The 21259-nt window shown below is 40.9% G+C and overlaps 1 protein-coding gene and 1 long non-coding RNA gene across 2 annotated transcripts in view; both read right to left on the reverse strand.

Moving 5' to 3' along the window:
- ppp1r13l (protein phosphatase 1, regulatory subunit 13 like) overlaps nucleotides 1-21259 on the reverse strand; it is a 78403-nt gene that overhangs the window by 24441 nt on the left and 32703 nt on the right. The window contains exons 2-5 of the mRNA XM_045216694.1: nucleotides 15838-15900; nucleotides 8120-8232; nucleotides 7773-7983; nucleotides 7055-7669 (exon numbers count right to left, since the gene is read on the reverse strand). Of these exons, the coding sequence (XP_045072629.1) occupies nucleotides 7055-7669; nucleotides 7773-7983; nucleotides 8120-8232; nucleotides 15838-15871 (973 nt within the window). The 5' untranslated portion in view covers nucleotides 15872-15900. The remainder of the gene's footprint in view (nucleotides 1-7054; nucleotides 7670-7772; nucleotides 7984-8119; nucleotides 8233-15837; nucleotides 15901-21259) is intronic.
- Nucleotides 9103-11117, reverse strand: LOC121567842. The gene is made up of 3 exons (XR_006001174.1): nucleotides 10895-11117; nucleotides 10051-10117; nucleotides 9103-9897 (listed from the first exon to the last, which is right to left on the reverse strand). It is a non-coding gene; the product is annotated as an uncharacterized LOC121567842 (long non-coding RNA).

A 21259-nucleotide genomic window follows, 5' to 3' on the forward strand; every position in this document is an offset into this window, starting at 1 on the left:
TAGTGGCACGTACTAAAGAGTCAATGTTGTGGCACGTACTAAAGAGTCAGCGTTATTAATTTCACGTACGAAAGAGTCAATGTAGTGGCACGCACGAAAGAGTCAATGTAGTGGCATCTACTAAAGAGTCAATGTAGTGGCACGTAATAAAGAGTCAATGTAGTGGCACGTACTAAAGAGTCAATGTAGTGGCACGAACTAAAGAGTCAATGTAGTGGCACGTACTAAAGAGTCAATGTAGTGGCACGAACTAAAGAGTCAATGTAGTGGCATCTACTAAAGAGTCAATGTAGTGGCACGTAATAAAGAGTCAATGTAGTGGCACGTACTAAAGAGTCAATGTAGTGGCACGTACTAAAGAGTCAATGTTGTGGCACGTACTAAAGAGTCAATGTAGTGGCACGAACTAAAGAGTCAATGTAGTGGCACGTACTAAAGAGTCAATGTTGTGGCACGTACTGAAGAGTCAATGTTGTGGCACGTGCTAAAGAGTCAATGTAGTGGCAAGTTCTAAAAAGAGTCAATGTAGTGGCACGTACTAAAGAGTCAATGTAGTGGCACGTACTAAAGAGTCAATGTAGTGGCACGTACTAAAGAGTCAATGTAGCGGCACCTACTAAATAGTCAATGTAGCGGCACGTACTAAAGAGTCAATGTAGTGGCACGTACTAAAGAGTCAATGTAGTGGCACGTACTAAAGAGTCAAAGTTATGAACTTCATGTGCTAAAGAGTCAATGTAGTGGCACATAATAAAGAGTCAATGTTATTAACTTCACATACTAAAGAGTCAATGTTATTAGCTTCAAGTACTAAAGAGTCAATGTAGTGGCACGTACTAAAGAGTCAATGTAGTGGCACGTACTAAAGAGTCAATGTTATTAGCTTCACGTACTAAAGAGTCAATGTAGTGGCACGTACTAAAGAGTCAATGTTATTAACTTCACATACTAAAGAGTCAATGTTATTAGCTTCACGTACTAAAGACTCAATGTAGTGGCACGTACTAAAGAGTCAATGTTATTAACTTCACATACTAAAGAGTCAATGTTATTAGCTTCACGTACTAAAGACTCAATGTAGTGGCACGTATTAAAGAGTCAGCGTTATTAACTTCACATACTAAAGAGTCAATGTAGTGGCACGTACTAAAGAGTCAATGTAGTGGCATCTACTAAAGAGTCAATGTAGTGGCACGTAATAAAGAGTCAATGTAGTGGCACGTACTAAAGAGTCAATGTTGTGGCACGTACTAAAGAGTCAATGTAGTGGCACGAACTAAAGAGTCAATGTAGTGGCACGTACTAAAGAGTCAATGTAGTGGCACGTACTAAAGAGTCAATGTAGTGGCACGTACTAAAAAGAGTCAATGTAGTGGAACGTACTAAAGAGTAAATCTAGTGGCACGTACTAAAGAGTCAATGTAGTGGCACCTACTAAAGAGTCAATGTTATTAGCTTCACGTACTAAAGAGTCAATGTAGTGGCACGCACTAAAGAGTCAATGTAGTGGCACGTACTAAAGAATCAATGTAGGCACGCACTAAAGAGTCAATGTAGTGGCACGTACTAAAGAATCAATGTAGGCACGCACTAAAGAATCAATGTAGGCACGCACTAAAGAGTCAATGTAGTGGCACGTACTAAAGAGTCAATGTTGTGGCACGTACTAAAGAGTCAGCGTTATTAATTTCACGTACTAAAGAGTCAATGTAGTGGCACGTACTAAAGAGTCAATGTAGGCACGCACTAAAGAGTCAATGTAGTGGCACGTACTAAAGAGTCAATGTTGTGGCACGTACTAAAGAGTCAGCGTTATTAATTTCACGTACTAAAGAGTCAATGTAGTGGCACGCATGAAAGAGTCAATGTAGTGGCATCTACTAAAGAGTCAATGTAGTGGCACGTAATAAAGAGTCAATGTAGTGGCACGTACTAAAGAGTCAATGTTGTGGCACGTACTAAAGAGTCAATGTAGTGGCACGAACTAAAGAGTCAATGTAGTGGCACGTACTAAAGAGTCCATGTAGTGGCACGTACTAAAGAGTCAATGTAGTGGCACGTACTAAAAAAGAGTCAATGTAGTGGAACGTACTAAAGAGTAAATGTAGTGGCACGTACTGAAGAGTCAATGTAGTGGCACATACTAAAGAGTCAATGTTATTAGCTTCACGTACTAAAGAGTCAATGTAGTGGCACGCACTAAAGAGTCAATGTAGTGGCACGTACTAAAGAATCAATGTAGGCACGCACTAAAGAGTCAATGTAGTGGCACGTACTAAAGAGTCAATGTTGTGGCACGTACTAAAGAGTCAGCGTTATTAATTTCACGTACTAAAGAGTCAATGTAGTGGCACGTACTAAAGAGTCAATGTAGGCACGCACTAAAGAGTCAATGTAGTGGCACGTACTAAAGAGTCAATGTTGTGGCACGTACTAAAGAGTCAGCGTTATTAATTTCACGTACGAAAGAGTCAATGTAGTGGCACGCACGAAAGAGTCAATGTAGTGGCATCTACTAAAGAGTCAATGTAGTGGCACGTAATAAAGAGTCAATGTAGTGGCACGTACTAAAGAGTCAATGTAGTGGCACGAACTAAAGAGTCAATGTAGTGGCACGTACTAAAGAGTCAATGTAGTGGCACGAACTAAAGAGTCAATGTAGTGGCATCTACTAAAGAGTCAATGTAGTGGCACGTAATAAAGAGTCAATGTAGTGGCACGTACTAAAGAGTCAATGTAGTGGCACGTACTAAAGAGTCAATGTTGTGGCACGTACTAAAGAGTCAATGTAGTGGCACGAACTAAAGAGTCAATGTAGTGGCACGTACTAAAGAGTCAATGTTGTGGCACGTACTGAAGAGTCAATGTTGTGGCACGTGCTAAAGAGTCAATGTAGTGGCAAGTTCTAAAAAGAGTCAATGTAGTGGCACGTACTAAAGAGTCAATGTAGTGGCACGTACTAAAGAGTCAATGTAGTGGCACGTACTAAAGAGTCAATGTAGCGGCACCTACTAAATAGTCAATGTAGGGCACGTACTAAAGAGTCAATGTAGTGGCACGTACTAAAGAGTCAATGTAGTGGCACGTACTAAAGAGTCAAAGTTATGAACTTCATGTGCTAAAGAGTCAATGTAGTGGCACATAATAAAGAGTCAATGTTATTAACTTCACATACTAAAGAGTCAATGTTATTAGCTTCAAGTACTAAAGAGTCAATGTAGTGGCACGTACTAAAGAGTCAATGTAGTGGCACGTACTAAAGAGTCAATGTTATTAGCTTCACGTACTAAAGAGTCAATGTAGTGGCACGTACTAAAGAGTCAATGTTATTAACTTCACATACTAAAGAGTCAATGTTATTAGCTTCACGTACTAAAGACTCAATGTAGTGGCACGTACTAAAGAGTCAATGTTATTAACTTCACATACTAAAGAGTCAATGTTATTAGCTTCACGTACTAAAGACTCAATGTAGTGGCACGTATTAAAGAGTCAGCGTTATTAACTTCACATACTAAAGAGTCAATGTAGTGGCATTTGCCCACTGACAAAGACATGATCAGTCTATAATTTTCATGGTAGGTTTATTTGAACAGTGAGAGACAGAATAACAACAAAAAAATCCAGAAAAACCCATGTCAAAAATGTTATAAATTGATTTGAATTTTTATGATAATAGTGAAAACATCAAAACTATGAATAACACATATGGAATCATATAGTAACCAAAAAAGTTTTAAACAAATCAAAATATATTTTATATTTGAGATTCTTCAAATAGCCACCCTTTGCCTTGATGACAGCTTTGCACACTCTTGGCATTCTCTCAACCTGCTCCATGAGGTAGTCACCTGGAATGCATTTCAATTAACAGGTGTGCCTTCTTAAAAGTTAATTTGTGGAATTTCTTTCCTTCTGTGTTTGACCCAATCAGTTGTGTTGTGACAAGGTAGGGGGGTATACAGAAGATAGCCCTATTTGGTAAAAGACCAAGTCCATATTATGGCAAGAACAGCTCAAATAAGCAAAGAGAAATGACAGTCCATCATTACTTTAAGACATGAAGGTTAGTCAATACGGAACATTTCAAGAACTTTGAAAGTTTCTTTAAGTACAGTCGCAAAAACCATCAAGCGCTATGATGAAACTGGCTCTCATGAGGACCGCCACAGGAAAGGAAGACCCAGAGTTACCTCTGCTGCAGAGGATAAGCTCATTAGAGTTACCAGCCTCAGAAATTGCAGGCCAAATAAATGCTTCAGAGTTCTCTGTAGCTCAGTTAGTAGAGCATGGCGCTTGCAACGCCAGGATTGTGGGTTCGTTTCCCACGGGGGGCCAGTATGAAAATGTATGCACTCACTAACTGTAAGTCGCTCTGGATAAGAGCATCTGCTAAAATGACAAAAAAAAATAAAAGTAACAGACACATCTCAACATCACCTGTTCAGAGGAGACCGTGTTAAATCAGGCCTTCATGGTCGAATTGCTGCAAAGAAACCACTACTAAAGGACACCAATAAGAAGAAGAGACTTACTTGGGCAAAGAAACACGAGCAATGGACATTAGACCGGTGGAAATTTGTCCTTTGGTCTGGAGTCCAAATGTAAGATTTTTGGTTCCAACCGCTGTGTCTTTTCGAGACAGATGATCTCCGCATGTGTATTTCCCACCGTAAAGCATGGAGGTGGTGGTGTTATGGTGTGGGGGTGCTTTGCTGGTGACACTGTCTGTGATTTATTTAGAATTCAAGGCACACTTAACCAGCATGGCTACCACAGCATTCCGCAGCGATACGCCATCCCATCTGGTTTGGGCTAAGTGGGACTATCAATTGTTTTTCAACAGGACAATGACCCAAAACACACCTCCAGGCTGTGTAAGGGCTATTTTACCAAGGAGAGTGATGGAGTGCTGCATCAGATGACCTGGCCTCCAGAATCCCCCGACCTCACCCCAATTGAGATGGTTTGGGATGAGTCGGACTGCAGTGAAGGAAAAGCAGCCAACAAGTGCTCAGCATATATGGGAACTCCTTCAAGACCATTGGAAAAGCATTCCAGGTGAAGCTGGTTGAGAGAATGCCAAGAGTGTGCAAAGCTGTCATCAAGGCAAAGGGTGGCTATTTGAAGAATCTCAAATATATTTTGATTTGTTTAACACTTTTTTGTTTACTACATGATTCCATATGTGTTATTTCATAGTTTTGATGTCTTCACTATTATTCTACAATATAAAAAATGGTAAAAATAAAGAAAATCCCTTGAATGAGTAGGTGTGTCCAAACTTTTGACTGGTACTGTGTATATATATATATATATATATATATATATATATATATATATATATATATATACAGTATATCTCAATAAATAAATAAACACAGGAAAAATCACGTGTTTGACTGCACTGGGCCTTTAATATAGTACTATACAGTGCATTTGGAAGGTATTCAGACCCCTTGACTTTTTCCACATTTTGTTATGTAACAGCCTTTTCGTAAAATTGAATACATCTTTTTTTTCGCCCTCATCAATCTACACACAATACCACATAATGACAAAGCAAAAACTGTTTTTAGAAATGTTTGCAAATGTATTTTAAAATAAAAACGTAAATATAACATTTACATAAGTATTCAGACCCTTTACTCAGTACTTTGTTGAAGCACCTTTGGCAGCGATTACAGCCTCGAGTCTTCTTGGGTATGACACTACAAGCTTGGCACACCTGTATTTGGGGAGTTCCTCCCATTCTTCTCTGCAGATCCTCTTAAGCTTTGTCAGGTTGGATTGGAAGCTTTGCTGCTCAGCTATTTTCAGGTCTCTCCAGAGATGTTCGATCGGGTTCAAGTCCGGGCTCAGGCTGGGCCACTCAAGAACATTCAGAGACTTGTCCTGAAGCCACTTCTGCGTTGTCTTGGCTGTGTGCTTAGGGTCGTTGTCCTGTTGGAAGGTGTACCTTCTTCTCAAACTTCTTACATTTACATTTACATTTTAGTCATTTAGCAGACGCTCTTATCCAGAGCGACTTACAGGAGCAATTAGGGTTAAGTGCCTTGCTCAAGGGCACATCGACAGATTTTTCACCTAGTCGGCTTGGGGATTAGAACCAGCGACCTTTCAGTTACTGGCACAACGCTCTTAACCACTAAGCTACCTGCCGCCTAAGAATGATGAAGGCCACTGTGTTCTTCGGGACCTTCAATGATGCCGACATTTTTTGGTACTCTTCCCCAGATCTGTGCCTTGACACAATCCTGTCTCGGAGCTCTACGGACAATTCCTTCGACCTCATTGCTTGGTTTTTGCTCTGACATGCACTGTCAACTGTGGGACCTTATATAGACAGGTGTGTGCCTTTCCAAATCATGTCCAATCAATTGAATTTACCACAGGTGGACTCCAATCAAGTTGTAGGAACATCTCAAGGATGATCAATGGAAACAGGATGCACCTGAGCTCAATTTCGAATCTCATAGCAAAGGGTCTGAATACTTATGTTTATAAGGCATTTCTGTTTTTTATTTTTTATAAATTAAAAAAAATATATTATTTTTTTCGCTTTGTTATTATGGGGTTATTATTATTATTATTATTATTATTATTATTATATAGATTGATGTGTAAAATAATGTAATCAATTTTAGAATAAGGCTGTAGCGTAACAAAATGTGGAAAAAGTCAAGGGGTCTGAATACTTTCCAAATGCGCTGTAGCTACAGTAGGCTACTCACCAGACGGACTGAAAGGGGGTCTGAATCCTTTCCAAATGCGCTGTAGCTACACTAGGCTACTCACCAGACGGACTGAAAGGGGGTCTGAATACTTTCCAAATGCGCTGTAGCTACAGTAGGCTACTCACCAGACGGACTGAAAGGGGGTCTGAATACTTTCCAAATGCGCTGTAGCTACAGTAGGCTACTCACCAGACGGACTGAAAGGGGGTCTGAATACTTTCCAAATGCGCTGTAGCTACAGTAGGCTACTCACCAGACGGACTGAAAGGGGGTCTGAATACTTTCCAAATGCGCTGTAGCTACAGTAGGCTACTCACCAGACGGACTGAAAGGCACAAAGTTCCGTGGCAGGGTGCTGGATGCTGCTGGTTGGCTGAATTGGCGAGGGGAGCGGCTTCGGCCCAGTCGTGGGGACGTCTGACCCATGGTAGCAGAGTCATACGGGGACAGCAGATTGGACAAGGGCTGTGAGGGTTGTACCCTCCCCCGATGTGATTGGTCGTAGCCAGGAGCATGGGAAGGAGGGGAGGGGCTTGAATCAATGTAGCTGATTGATCCCTGTGGGCTGCGGTCGTAGGTCATTTGGCGAGACGGAGAGGGAGACGCACGCCGCTGGGTACGAGGTGATTGGTTGGGAGGGGTCAGCTGATCATAGGAGTAGTTGGGGTCAAAACCTCCAGAGCGATGGGAGGGCGGGAGAGAGTATCTGTCCCGTTGTGCCTGGGAAGGGGTGAGCTGGTGGGGGGAGAAGACAGGGGAGGAGGGCCTAGCTTTACTGCTGGAGATTATGGAATCCAGGTTGGAGCTGGTGGAGTAGGGGAGGGTAGTGCTGGGGGAGTAGGGGAGAGAGCTGGAGCTGGTGGAGTAGGGGAGGGTAGTGCTGGGGGGAGTAGGGGAGAGAGCTGGAGCTGGTGGAGTAGGGGAGGGTAGTGCTGGGGGAGTAGGGGAGAGAGCTGGAGCTGGTGGAGTAGGGGAGGGTAGTGCTGGGGGAGTAGGGGAGAGAGCTGGAGCTGGTGGAGTAGGGGAGGGTAGTGCTGGGGGAGTAGGGGAGAGAGCTGGAGCTGGAGCTGGGAGTGTAGGGGAGAGAGCTGGAGCTGGGAGTGTAGGGGAGAGAGCTGGAGCTGGTGGAGTAGGGGAGAGAGCTGGAGCTGGTGGAGTAGGGGAGAGTGCTGGAGCTGCCTCCTGTCTGTCTCTCTGAGGTTGAGGGCTGGGGTCTTTCTCTGGGGATTACAGGACCTGAGGGAGTCTGTAGGGAGAGGAGGAGAACATACAGTACAGCACCGATACTGAGCTCTGGATATGAATAGCTGAGGTGTGTGTGTGTGTGTGTGTGTGTGTGTGTGTGTGTGTGTGTGTGTGTGTGTGTGTGTGTGTGTGTTTACCTGAGAAACAGACTGGGTGCTGGGGGAGACTTCCTGTAACAGAGAGTTAAACTCTCTGGATAACTCATCGGCCTGGGCCAGAGACGCATTCAGGTCCTCGTTCATCGTCTGGACTGCATGTTCTCACACACACACACACACACACACACACACACACACACACACACACACACACACACACACACACACACACACACACACATACATTAGGAGAAGCAACTACTGCTTAAATATATAGTAGGACAAACTAGATCTATTTTAACTGTCTTCAGAGTAGAAGACCTGGAGCTGAGGACGAGACCTGACCTGACCTGTTATAGAGCAAGTTCAGGTCAGGAAAAACTCCTGGTCCTACTACAGAGTTTACACAGCTGTTATGTATGTCTCTATGGGTGGTGTTAAAGGGATAGGTCAGGATTTTGGCAATGAAGCCCTTTATCTACAGACCCAGAGTCAGATGAAGCCCTTTATCTACAGACCCAGAGTCAGATGAAGCCCTTTATCTACTGACCCAGAGTCAGATGAAGCCCTTTATCTACTGACCCAGAGTCAGATGAAGCCCTTTATCTACTGACCCAGAGTCAGATGAAGCCCCTTTATCTACTGACCCAGAGTCAGATGAAGCCCTTTATCTACTGACCCAGAGTCAGATGAAGCCCTTTATCTACTGACCCAGAGTCAGATGAAGCCCTTTATCTACTGACCCAGAGTCAGATGAAGCCTTTTATCTACTGACCCAGAGTCAGATGAAGCCCTTTATCTACTGACCCAGAGTCAGATGAAGCCCTTTATCTACTGACCCAGAGTCAGATGAAGCCCTTTATCTACTGACCCAGAGTCAGATGAGGCCCTTTATCTACTGACCCAGAGTCAGATGAGGCCCTTTATCTACAGACCCAGAGTCAGATGAAGCCCTTTATCTACTGACCCAGAGTCAGATGAAGCCCTTTATCTACTGACCCAGAGTCAGATGAAGCCCTTTATCTACTGACCCAGAGTCAGATGAACTCACGGATACCATTAATATATCTATGCGTGCAGTTTGAAGGAAATTGCTAACTAGCGTTAGCGCAATTGCTGGCTAGCATTAGCACAATGACTAGAAGTCTAAGGTAACTGCTAGCGCGTCACTGCACTAGCGCTAGTTAGCATTGGCTCGCGAAACTACTAAAATCCCGAAGTATCCCTTTAAAATGTTGTACTCACACAGTATGTTACTTCCATAGCTAACACAGGGGTCATGTATGTCTCTATGGGTGGTGTTAAGGGTGATCTGGCACTCACAGTATGTTACTTCCATATACTGTAGTAGGTAGAAACACAGTCATGTATCTCTATGACTGGGGTTAACCTCTTCAAATGTAATGGCAAAATGTAGATTTCCGCCTAAATAGACACACCCAAAGGTAACTGCTATTCATGTGGAATTACATGATTCTGACATGCAAAAACTTGGTATATTTGGAAAGAAGACATCTGGGAGATGATGAGGAAATGATCAGAAGACAGATGGGAGTTACATAGTTCAGAATACAGAAGATCAAGCACACACAAAATAACAGTTGTTATTTTATTTTATTTCTTTCATTGACAAGCTATAAGTGAGTTATTGATGACCAGAGCTGGAAACACATCAGATGGCTTCCACAACATGTGAACAATACCATCTTGTGATGGTTGTGAGGTTGCTTTGGGACCCCAATTCAGCCATTTCCAACACCAGCTGCTCTCGGGAAGGCCAACTGGGAGAGAGGGGTTTGACCTTTTGCTTTGGCCATCTGCTTGTGGAGAATGAAAAGCATTTACTGTAGCAATGTCCACAAAGTGGTAAAACAAAGTCTTATACCACTTCCTGGTCTAGTGGAGGACCTGGTAGTAGCCTATCAGAGATCAGATTGGTCGACACCCCCCATGCTCGTAGTCTTCCTCACCCGCATTGGCTTGCTGGGGAGGGGTGGCTCCCAAACGTCATCATCCAAATCCTCTGCATCCTCCACTCTGGTGAATAAAATAAAAGGATATATTGTTGTAAGACACACAGAATTACAGTTGACTAAATTTACTAAACGACATTACTGTAAAGTAAAAACACCAAGCCTAAACTTTATCTGTACAGTGACTCACATAGAAGGTGTGAAGCACAAAGCAAACAGAAACTCTTTGGAGACAAAGGCAGAGGTGAGAACCACAAATAAACAATGGCCATGAGAGATTAGTGGCCTCTCCAAAGTTACAAGGATGAAACAGTAAACTAATATTACATTTACATTTTTACATTTACATTTTTAGTCATTTAGCAGACGCTCTTATCCAGAGCGACTTACATTATCTTATTTTTTTCATACTGGCCCCCCGTGGGAATCGAACCCACAACCCTGGCGTTGCAAACTCCATGCTCTACCAACATCCCTGCCGGCCATTCCCTCCCCTACCCTGGACGACGCTGGGCCAATTGTGCACCATGGGTCTCCCGGTCGCGGCCGGCTACGACAGAGCCTGGATTCGAACCAGGATCTCTAGTGGCACAGCTAGCACTTCGATGCAGTGCCTTAGACCACTGCGCCACTCGGCAGCGTAGTAAGTGGCGTCAGGTGTGGTCACAGGATGTTTCCATATGAAACCTAGACAATAACTACTTTGGAATTATATAACATTGAAATGACTTGTTAGATAGGCCTATGTAAACTAAATCCAAAGCACAAAAAGCAGACAACTTATAAAAATGAAATACATATAGTAAACTAGCTATATAAAGTATGAAAATAATTTACTTACAGATCTAAAAGTGGATCCAATCCTTCTAGAAAGCAATCTTCGTCGGCCAAGTCGAAATCCTCTTTTTAGGTTCCTGTTCGATATTCTTAGTTTTTAATAATCAATAATGGTAGGTCACAGGTACATAGGTAGCAGCCATCTTGAAATGAGGTCTTCTTCGTCTATGAGGTTTAACGGCGGTTGGCATCCAATATGTTGCATTACCGCCACCTACTGGACTGGAGTACAACTCCCTTATATTTTGCTTGAGAAATACAATTAATAAAATAAAGAAATACCCTACCATCTAACACTACACTAACAAATAAAATAAATAAAATAAAAATAAGACCACCCTACTCCACTATTTAAATCTATTGATTCCTACCTCATGCCCTCAACCTGAAAGGATGGGACACCACCACTTAACACACCCTGTAACTCTTCTGACGTCAAGTCTCGCACACCCAAATACCTCTCTGTAGCTGCCACCACAACCTCTATCTTCTTCGACTTACTTTCCATCCCTGCAGTACAATTAATAACCATTGCTATAAATGCTAAAAATCCAATCTTACTGAAACATATATCACTTGTTGGCCTATCCCTCTGTACTGGTACAGATCTACTCCTCTCACCACTCCTCCCCCTTGACCCCTCTTCCTCTACTTTCTTCACTGCCTCAGCATATGACAACTTCACTACTCTTACCCTGGAAACCTCAACCTGCTTCTCTCGCACGGGACATTTCTGATCCCCAGCCCCATGGGCACCCCTATAATTAACACATACCACTACTTTCCCCAATGCTACACATTCCTTTGTCTCATGACCTTCTGCACACTTCTCACACCTAGGAACCTCCCTCCTACACACTGCTGCCACATGCCCATGAACCTGTAACAACGTAATGTATTTGGCACATAAGCTCGTACAGGATAATTTATATATCCTAAAATCACTTTGTCGGGCAAAGACTCAACTTCAAAACTCAAAAGAACAGACAATGACTCTTCTGTTTCCCCGCTCTCGCCACCCTGTCTGCGTCGCACCAAACGACGAGCATCACAAACACCGGGTATCTTCTCCTTCAGTTGGTCAACTTTTACATTTACTGCTACCCCAGTAATCATTCCTTTCAATGGCGCCCTTTCCTTAAGAGCGAAACAATTCATATTTCTTGCCCCCATTTGTTTAACTCAGAGCGCCTTCTCCCTCTGACCAACAGAAACACAAACAATTATCACTAGACCACTTCTGGTTACCCTCACTGATTCCACAGCACCCAACTCTGTTGTCACCCACCCTGAAACCACAAATGGATCAGCCAAAAGGTAAGGGTCCACTTTTTCCAAAAACGTCACTCCTACAGACCAATCTTTATCCTGACCCTCGGTGCAAGCCTCAGGCTCCGAGTACTTCACCACACCTACCACCTCCGTTACTTCACCCTCATTCACTTCCATTTCGCCTCCTGTCTTCAGCTCACTCTGCTTACATTTTCTACCATTCTTCTTTAACCTCTACGGGATCGGTGTCCCGTATACGGGACGGTTGAGCTAACGTGCGCTAATGTGATTAGCATGATTGTTGTAAGAAACAGCAAACTTTCCAGGACATAGACATGTCTTATATGGGCAGAAAGCTTACATTCTTGTTAATCTAACTGCACTGTCCAATTTACAGTAGCTATTACAGTGAAAGAATACCATGCTATTGTTTGAGGAGAGTGCACAACAACAAAAAACTTATCACGGCAACTGGTTTGATACATTCACCTCTGAAGGTAAATAATGTACTTACATTCAGTAATCTTGCTCTGATTTGTCATCCTAAGGGTCCCAGAGATATAATGTAGCATAGTTTTGTTTGATAAAATCAATTTTTATATTCAAATGTAGGAACTGGGTTCTATAGTTTGAACCCCTGCTGTCTCTGGCTCCACACCCACCCCCCCCGGCCATCTAGATGTGTGAAAGTTAGTGTATAAGCTAATGATCCATCATGTATGACATTCCTGGGAGTGTGTAAACTTACATTTTGTATTACGATATCATTTTTGTATGTTCTCTAGAGTTATGTACTTGAAAATGTATCAATTGACCAATTCGGCACATTTGGGCAGACTTGATACAAAATAGTCCAGTATTGCAATGCTTCACTGGATCAATCTGAAACTTTGCGCACACACTGCTGCCATCTAGTGGCCAAAATCTAAATTGCGCCTAAACTACAATATTATATTGTGGCCTATCTCTTGCATTTCAAAGATGATAAAAAAATAAAAACGCATGTTTTTTTGTTTGTATTATCTTTTACCAGATCTAATGTGTTATATTCTCCAACATTAATTTCACATTTCCACAAACTTCAAAGTGTTTCCTTTCAAATGGTATTAAGAATATGCATACCATGCCTCAGGTCCTGAGCTACAGACAGTTAGATTTGGGGATGTCATTTTAGGCCAAAATGGAAAAAAAGGGTCAGATCCTTAAGAGGTTAACAAACCTTCTCCTTTTTTCCCGCCATTTTTAACTAACTCAAGCTCACAATCTTCCTCCCTCTCTCTCTTAGACCTCCTCTGCCTCTCATTTTCCCTCCATTCCTCCTCCGTATTCCAAGTATACAGTGAAGGAAAAAAGTATTTGATCACCTGCTGATTTTGTACGTTTGCCCACTGACAAAGAAATGATCAGTCTATAATTTGAATAGTAGGTTTATTTGAACAGTGACAGAATAACAACAAAAAAATCCAGAAAAACGCATCTCAAAAATGTTATAAGTTGATTTGCATTTTAATGAGGGAAATAAGTATTTGACCCCCTCTCAATCAGAAAGATTTCTGGCTCCCAGGTGTCTTTTATACAGGTAACGAGCTGAGATTAGGAGCAGACTCTTAAAGGGAGTGCTCCTAATCTCAGTTTGTTACCTGTATAAAATACACCTGTCCACAGAAGCAATCAATCAATCAGATTCCAAACTCTCCACCATGGCCGAGACCAAAGAGCTCTCCAAGGATGTCAGGGACAAGATTGTAGACCTAAACAAGGCTGGAATGGGCTACAAGACCATCGCCAAGCAGCTTGGTGAGAAGGTGACAACAGTTGGTGTGATTATTCGCAAATGGAAGAAACACAAAATAATTGTCAATCTCCCTCGGCCTGGGGCTCCATGCAAGATCTCACCTCGTGGAGTTGCAATGATCATGAGAACGATGAGGAATCAGCCCAGAACTACACAGGAGGATCTTGTCAATGATCTCAAGGCAGCTGGGACCATAGTCACCAAGAAAACCATTGGTAACACACTACGCTGTGAAGGACTGAAATCCTGCAGCGCCCGCAAGGTCCCCCTGCTCAAGAAAGCACATATACAGGGCCGTCTGAAGTTTGCCAATGAACATCTGAATGATTCAGAGGAGAACTGGGTGAAAGTGTTGTGGTCAGATGAGACCAAAATTGAGCTCTTTGGCATCAACTCAACTCTGCGTGTTTGGAGGAGGAGGAATGCTGCCTATGACCCCAAGAACACCATCCCCACCGTCATACATGGAGGTGGAAACATTATGCTTTGGGGGTGTTTTTCTGCTAAGGGGACAGGACAACTTCACCGCATCAAAGGGACGATGGACGGGGCCATGTACCGTCAAATCTTGGGTGAGAACCTCCTTCCCTCAGCCAGGGCATTGAAAATGGGTCGTGGATGGGTATTCCAGCATGACAATGACCCAAAACACACGGCCAAGGCAACAAAGGAGTGGCTCAAGAAGAAGCACATTAAGGTCCTGGAGTGGCCTAGCCAGTCCCCAGACCTTAATCCCATAGAAAATCTGTGGAGGGAGCTGAAGGTTTGAGTTGCCAAACGTCAGCCTCGAAACCTTAATGACTTGGAGAAGATCTGCAAAGAGGAGTGGGACAAAGTCCCTCCTGAGATGTGTGCAAACCTGGTGGCCAACTACAAGAAACGTCTGACCTCTGTGATTGCCAACAAGGGTTTTGCCACCAAGTACTAAGTCATGTTTGGCAGAGAGGTCAAATACTTATTTCCCTCATTAAAATGCAAATCAATTTATAACATTTTTGACATGCGTTTTTCTGGATTTTTTTGTTGTTATTCTGTCTCTCACTGTTCAAATAAACCTACTATTAAAATTATAGACTGATCATTTCTTTGTCAGTGGGCAAACGTACAAAATCAGCAGGGGATCAAATCACTTCTCCTGACATACATCTTGTTCTTGCTTTCTCAAAGGACGCCATTTACGAGGCTCTCCAACCAACTCTCTGTCTAAAGTTACTTCCACTGTACTCCTGGTTTGCACCAGGGGACTCTGGCATCGCTGCCTATCTCTCAATTTTCTTATCTTGTTCTTAGCTAACCCGTCCGAAAAGTTCAGCGCTCTCTCGCATCGCCTCCTCCTCTCTCTGTCGACCGTCCTTATGAAAGTCTTCCTCAAACCGCCAAATATTTCAAGAAGGAAAATAATTAGATCAGCCGGATGTTGGTGTGCATACTTCCTGTGTCGCGCATAATGATGTCCCCCTGCCGATCTTGGCTATCCGCTTCACAAAAAATACCCGGAACTACTTCCAACACAATTCAGAGAACGATCCAGCACCTCAGTTGTTGTGCGGTGTTGACATATCCTTGTCTCAACCAATTGCAGCAATGTGTGATCGATGCGATTAATCAAATCCTCAACAACAAGGACTTCCGGCATGCTCACACACGGTTTCCACTACTTCATGAAATGAGGTCATCGGCTCGGCCTCCCTTATATATTCCTATGCCCATATATGGTAGTAAGTCACGCCAAAGATTTTGAAGGCACCGATCAATAGCCAAGATACACAGCTTTCCGCAGACACCCTGCTTTTGCAGATAGGGGCTACCGTTCTCATACCATGAATTGTATCCCACTTTACATTTAAGAGGTTTTAAGACAGGAAATGTGTAATACTCACACATGCTGCTTCCATAGCTGTTCTGGGAACTCATGGCTGTGGAGTGGTGGTGGAGGCCACTTCCTGGATTAACAAAACACATGTCAACAACAATACAAACAAACACATGTCAACAACAATACAAACAAACACATGTCAACAACAATACAAACAAACACATGTCAACAACAATACAAACAAACACATGTCAACAACAATACAAACAAACACATGTCAACAACAATTCAAACAAACACATGTCAACAACAATACAAACAAACACATGTCAACAACAATACAAACAAACACATGTCAACAAGCAGGACGAGAGATAACTACACTCACACACCCGATACCGTTCAGTCTGCTAAAGGCAGTGGTAAGGTGTACCCCTTGTTTGAAAAAAAAGAACAAAAAGCGCACACCTTGTTAGCTTAAACATTTGAAGGGGGAAAAAAATTGATCCCGATTATATTAAGCGATCTATAACTACGCTTTCCTCCGCGAGGCTTTAGGCTACAAACACGCTGGAAATTAGAGGAGAAAGATGCGACTCCGATGCACATGTGGATATTTGGTTTGTCTCGATGACATTCAGGGGGCTGAGTTACGATCTTCTCAAGTCGAGGAGGAAAAAGCGGCTTTGGAAGTGGAACTTGGACACGAGACACGAGACACGAGAGCTCTTGAAAAAGAAAAGGAGAGTCTCGCTTCAGCTCAGATGTTATAGTATAATGTAGTGTGGTCCTCTATAGAGACTATAGGTAGATATATAGAGACTATAGGTATATATATATATGAGAGAGAGACTATAGGTAGATATATAGATATATAGAGACTATAGGTAGATATATAGAGACTATAGGTAGATATATAGAGACTATAGGTAGATATATAGATATATAGAGACTATAGGTATATATATAGATATATAGAGACTATAGGTAGATATATAGAGACTATAGGTAGATATATAGATATATAGAGACTATAGGTAGATATATAGATATATAGAGACTATAGGTATATATATAGATATATAGAGACTATATGTATATATATAGAGACTATAGGTAGATATATAGATATATAGAGACTATAGGTAGATATATAGAGACTATAGGTATATATATAGATATATAGAGACTATAGGTAGATATATAGAGACTATAGGTAGATATATAGATATATAGAGACTATAGGTAGATATATAGATATATAGAGACTATAGGTATATATATAGATATATAGAGACTATATGTATATATATAGAGACTATAGGTAGATATATAGATATATAGAGACTATAGGTAGATATATAGAGACTATAGGTAGATATATAGATATATAGAGACTATAGGTATATATATAGATATATAGAGACTATAGGTATATATATAGATATATAGAGACTATAGGTATATATATATATATATATATAGACTATAGGTAGATATATAGAGACTATAGGTAGATATATAGAGACTATAGGTAGATATATAGATATATAGAGACTATAGGTAGATATATAGAGACTATAGATAGATATATAGAGACTATAGGTAGATATATAGAGACTATAGGTAGATATATAGAGACTATAGGTATATATATATAGAGAGACTATAGGTAGATATATAGAGACTATAGGTAGATATATAGATATATAGAGACTATAGGTAGATATATAGAGACTATAGGTAGATATATAGATATATAGAGACTATAGGTAGATATATATATATAGAGACTATAGGTAGATATATAGAGACTATAGGTAGATATATAGAGACTATAGGTAGATATATAGAGACTATAGGTAGATATATATATATATAGAGAGAGACTATAGGTGTATATATATATATATATAGAGAGAGACTATAGGTAGATATATAGAGACTATAGGTAGATATATAGATATATAGAGACTATAGGTAGATATATAGAGACTATAGGTAGATATATAGATATATAGAGACTATAGGTAGATATATAGAGACTATAGGTATATATATAGATATATAGAGACTATAGGTATATATATAGAGACTATAGGTAGATATATAGATATATAGAGACTATAGGTAGATATATAGATATATAGAGACTATAGGTAGATATATAGAGACTATAGGGTATATATATATATATATAGAGACTATAGGTATATATAGATATATAGAGACTATAGGTAGATATATAGAGACTATAGGTAGATATATAGATATATAGAGACTATATGTATATATATAGATATATAGAGACTATAGGTAGATATATAGATATATAGAGACTATAGGTAGATATATAGAGACTATAGGTATATATATAGATACAGTGGGGGAAAAAAGTATTTAGTCAGCCACCAATTGTGCAAGTTCTCCCACTTAAAAAGATGAGAGAGGCCTGTAATTTTCATCATAGGTACACGTCAACTATGACAGACAAAATGAGAAAAAAAAATCAAGAAAATCACATTGTAGGATATTTAATGAATTTATTTGCAAATTATGGTGGAAAATAAGTATTTGGTCAATAACAAAAGTTTCTCAATACTTTGTTATTTACCCTTTGTTGGCAATGATACAGGTCAAACGTTTTCTGTAAGTCTTCACAAGGTTTTCACACACTGTTGCTGGTATTTTGGCCCATTCCTCCATGCAGATCTCCTCTAGAGCAGTGATGTTTTGGGGCTGTCGCTGGGCAACACGGACTTTCAACTCCCTCCAAAGATTTTCTATGGGGTTGAGATCTGGAGACTGGCTAGACCACTCCAGGACCTTGAAATGCTTCTTACGAAGCCACTCCTTCGTTTCCCGGGCGGTGTGTTTGGGATCATTGTCATGCTGAAAGACCCAGCCACTTTCATCTTCAATGCCCTTGCTGAGGGGAAGGAGAGTTTTCACTCAAAATCTCACGATACATGGCCCCATTCATTCTTTTCCTTGACACGGATCAGTCGTCCTGGTCCCTTTGCAGAAAAACAGCCCCAAAGCATGATGTTTCCACCCCCATGCTTCACAGTAGGTATGGTGTTCTTTGGATGCAACTCAGCATTCTTTGTCCTCCAAACACGACGAGTTGAGTTTTTACCCAAAATTTATATTTTGGTTTCATCTGACCATATGACATTCTCCCAATCCTCTTCTGGATCATCCAAATGCACTCTAGCAAACTTCAGACGGGCCTGGACATGTACTGGCTTAAGCAGGGGGACACGTCCTGACACTGCAGGATTGAGTCCCTGCGGCGTAGTGTGTTACTGATGGTAGGCTTTGTTACTTTGGTCCCAGCTCTCTGCAGGTCATTCACTAGGTCCCCCCGTGTGGTTCTGGGATTTTTGCTCACCGTTCTTGTGATCATTTTGACCCCACGGGGTGAGATCTTGCGTGGAGCCCCAGATCGAGGAGATTATCAGTGGTCTTGTATGTCTTCCATTTCCTAATAATTGCTCTCACAGTTGATTTCTTCAAACCAAGCTGCTTACCTGTTGCAGATTCAGTCTTCCCAGCCTGGTGCAGGTCTACAATTTTGTTTCTGGTGTCCTTTGACAGCTCTTTGGTCTTGGCCATAGTGGAGTTTGGAGTGTGACTGTTTGAGGTTGTGGACAGGTGTCTTTTATACTGATAACAAGTTCAAACAGGTGCCATTAATACAGGTAACGAGTGGAGGACAGAGGAGCCTCTTAAAGAAGAAGTTACAGGTCTGTGAGAGCCAGAAGTCTTGCTTGTTTGTAGGTGACCAAATACTTATTTTCCACCATAATTTGCAAATAAATTCATTAAAAATCCTACAATGTGATTTTCTGGATTTTTTCCCCTCAATTTGTCTGTCATAGTTGACGTGTACCTATGATGAAAATTACAGGCCTCTCTCATCTTTTTAAGTGGGAGAACTTGCACAATTGGTGGCTGACTAAATACATTTTTTCCCCACTGTATATAGAGACTATAGGTATATATATAGAGACTATAGGTAGATATATAGATATATAGAGACTATAGGTAGATATATAGAGACTATAGGTAGATATATAGAGACTATAGGTATATATATAGATATATAGAGACTATAGGTATATATATAGATATATAGAGACTATAGGTAGATATATAGAGACTATAGGTAGATATATAGATATATAGAGACTATAGGTATATATATAGATATATAGAGACTATAGGTAGATATATAGAGACTATAGGTAGATATATAGAGACTATAGGTAGATATATAGATATATAGAGACTATAGGTAGATATATAGAGACTATAGGTATATATATAGAGACTATAGGTAGATATATAGAGACTATAGGTATATATAGATATATAGAGACTATAGGTAGATATATAGAGACTATAGGTAGATATATAGAGACTATAGGTAGATATATAGATATATAGAGACTATAGGTAGATATATAGATATATAGAGACTATAGGTAGATATATAGAGACTATAGGTAGATATATAGAGACTATAGATATATAGAGACTATAGATATATAGAGACTATAGGTATATATATAGATATATAGAGACTATAGGTAGATATATAGATATATAGAGACTATAGGTATTTATATAGAGACTATAGTCCTCTGTAGCTCAGCTTGTAATGCCAGGGTAGTGGGTTCGATCCCCGGGACCACCCATACACAAAAATGTATGCACACATGACTGTAAGTCGCTTTCGATAAAAGCGTCTGCTAAATGGCATATTATTATTATTATTATTAATATCCTAATAACCAACGTTTGGACAGACAAGCTGTCTTCATCAGGGTATAATGACAAACACTGCGGGTCACTAGTTTATATAGTGTCAAAGGACACACGCAAGTGTCTGTAATCATGGCCTGGTGTGGCCTGATTTCATTGGTTAATTCACAGATAAACAGAACAAACAAAAAACATGAATAGATAGCATACGATCATAGATACAACTTGGCTACATAGGCCCACAAACATTTACAATGAATAGCAAAATCACAATAATCACAAGAATGGCTTCAAATCAAAGTCTACGTTGAGATCGAAGGGAGCAAGGGTCTTTAAATCAAAGATCCAGGCAGCCTCTCGTTTTAACAATAAGTTATCGAGGTCACCCCCTGTCCTAGGGAGGGTGACATGTTCGATGCCGATATAACATAGGGATGAAATCGAGTGGTTCGCTTCCAAAAAGTGGGCAGCGACTGGGTGTGTCGAGTTTTTGCACCTAATGGTGCTACGATGCTCCGAGATTCGTACTTTTAATTTGCGCTTTGTTTTACCCACATAATGTTTACCACAAGGACAAGTGATAAGATAAATAACTGCCTTAGTGGAGCACGTAATAACACTTTTGATTGGGATCTGTTTCCCTGTTTGGGGGTGTTTGAAGGATCTAACATTTGTATGTGCCATTGCATTGAGCGCAGCCGGTACACTTGTAGTTT

Source organism: Coregonus clupeaformis, chromosome 6 (assembly GCF_020615455.1).
Source record: "Coregonus clupeaformis isolate EN_2021a chromosome 6, ASM2061545v1, whole genome shotgun sequence".
NCBI classification, from domain to species: domain Eukaryota; kingdom Metazoa; phylum Chordata; class Actinopteri; order Salmoniformes; family Salmonidae; genus Coregonus; species Coregonus clupeaformis.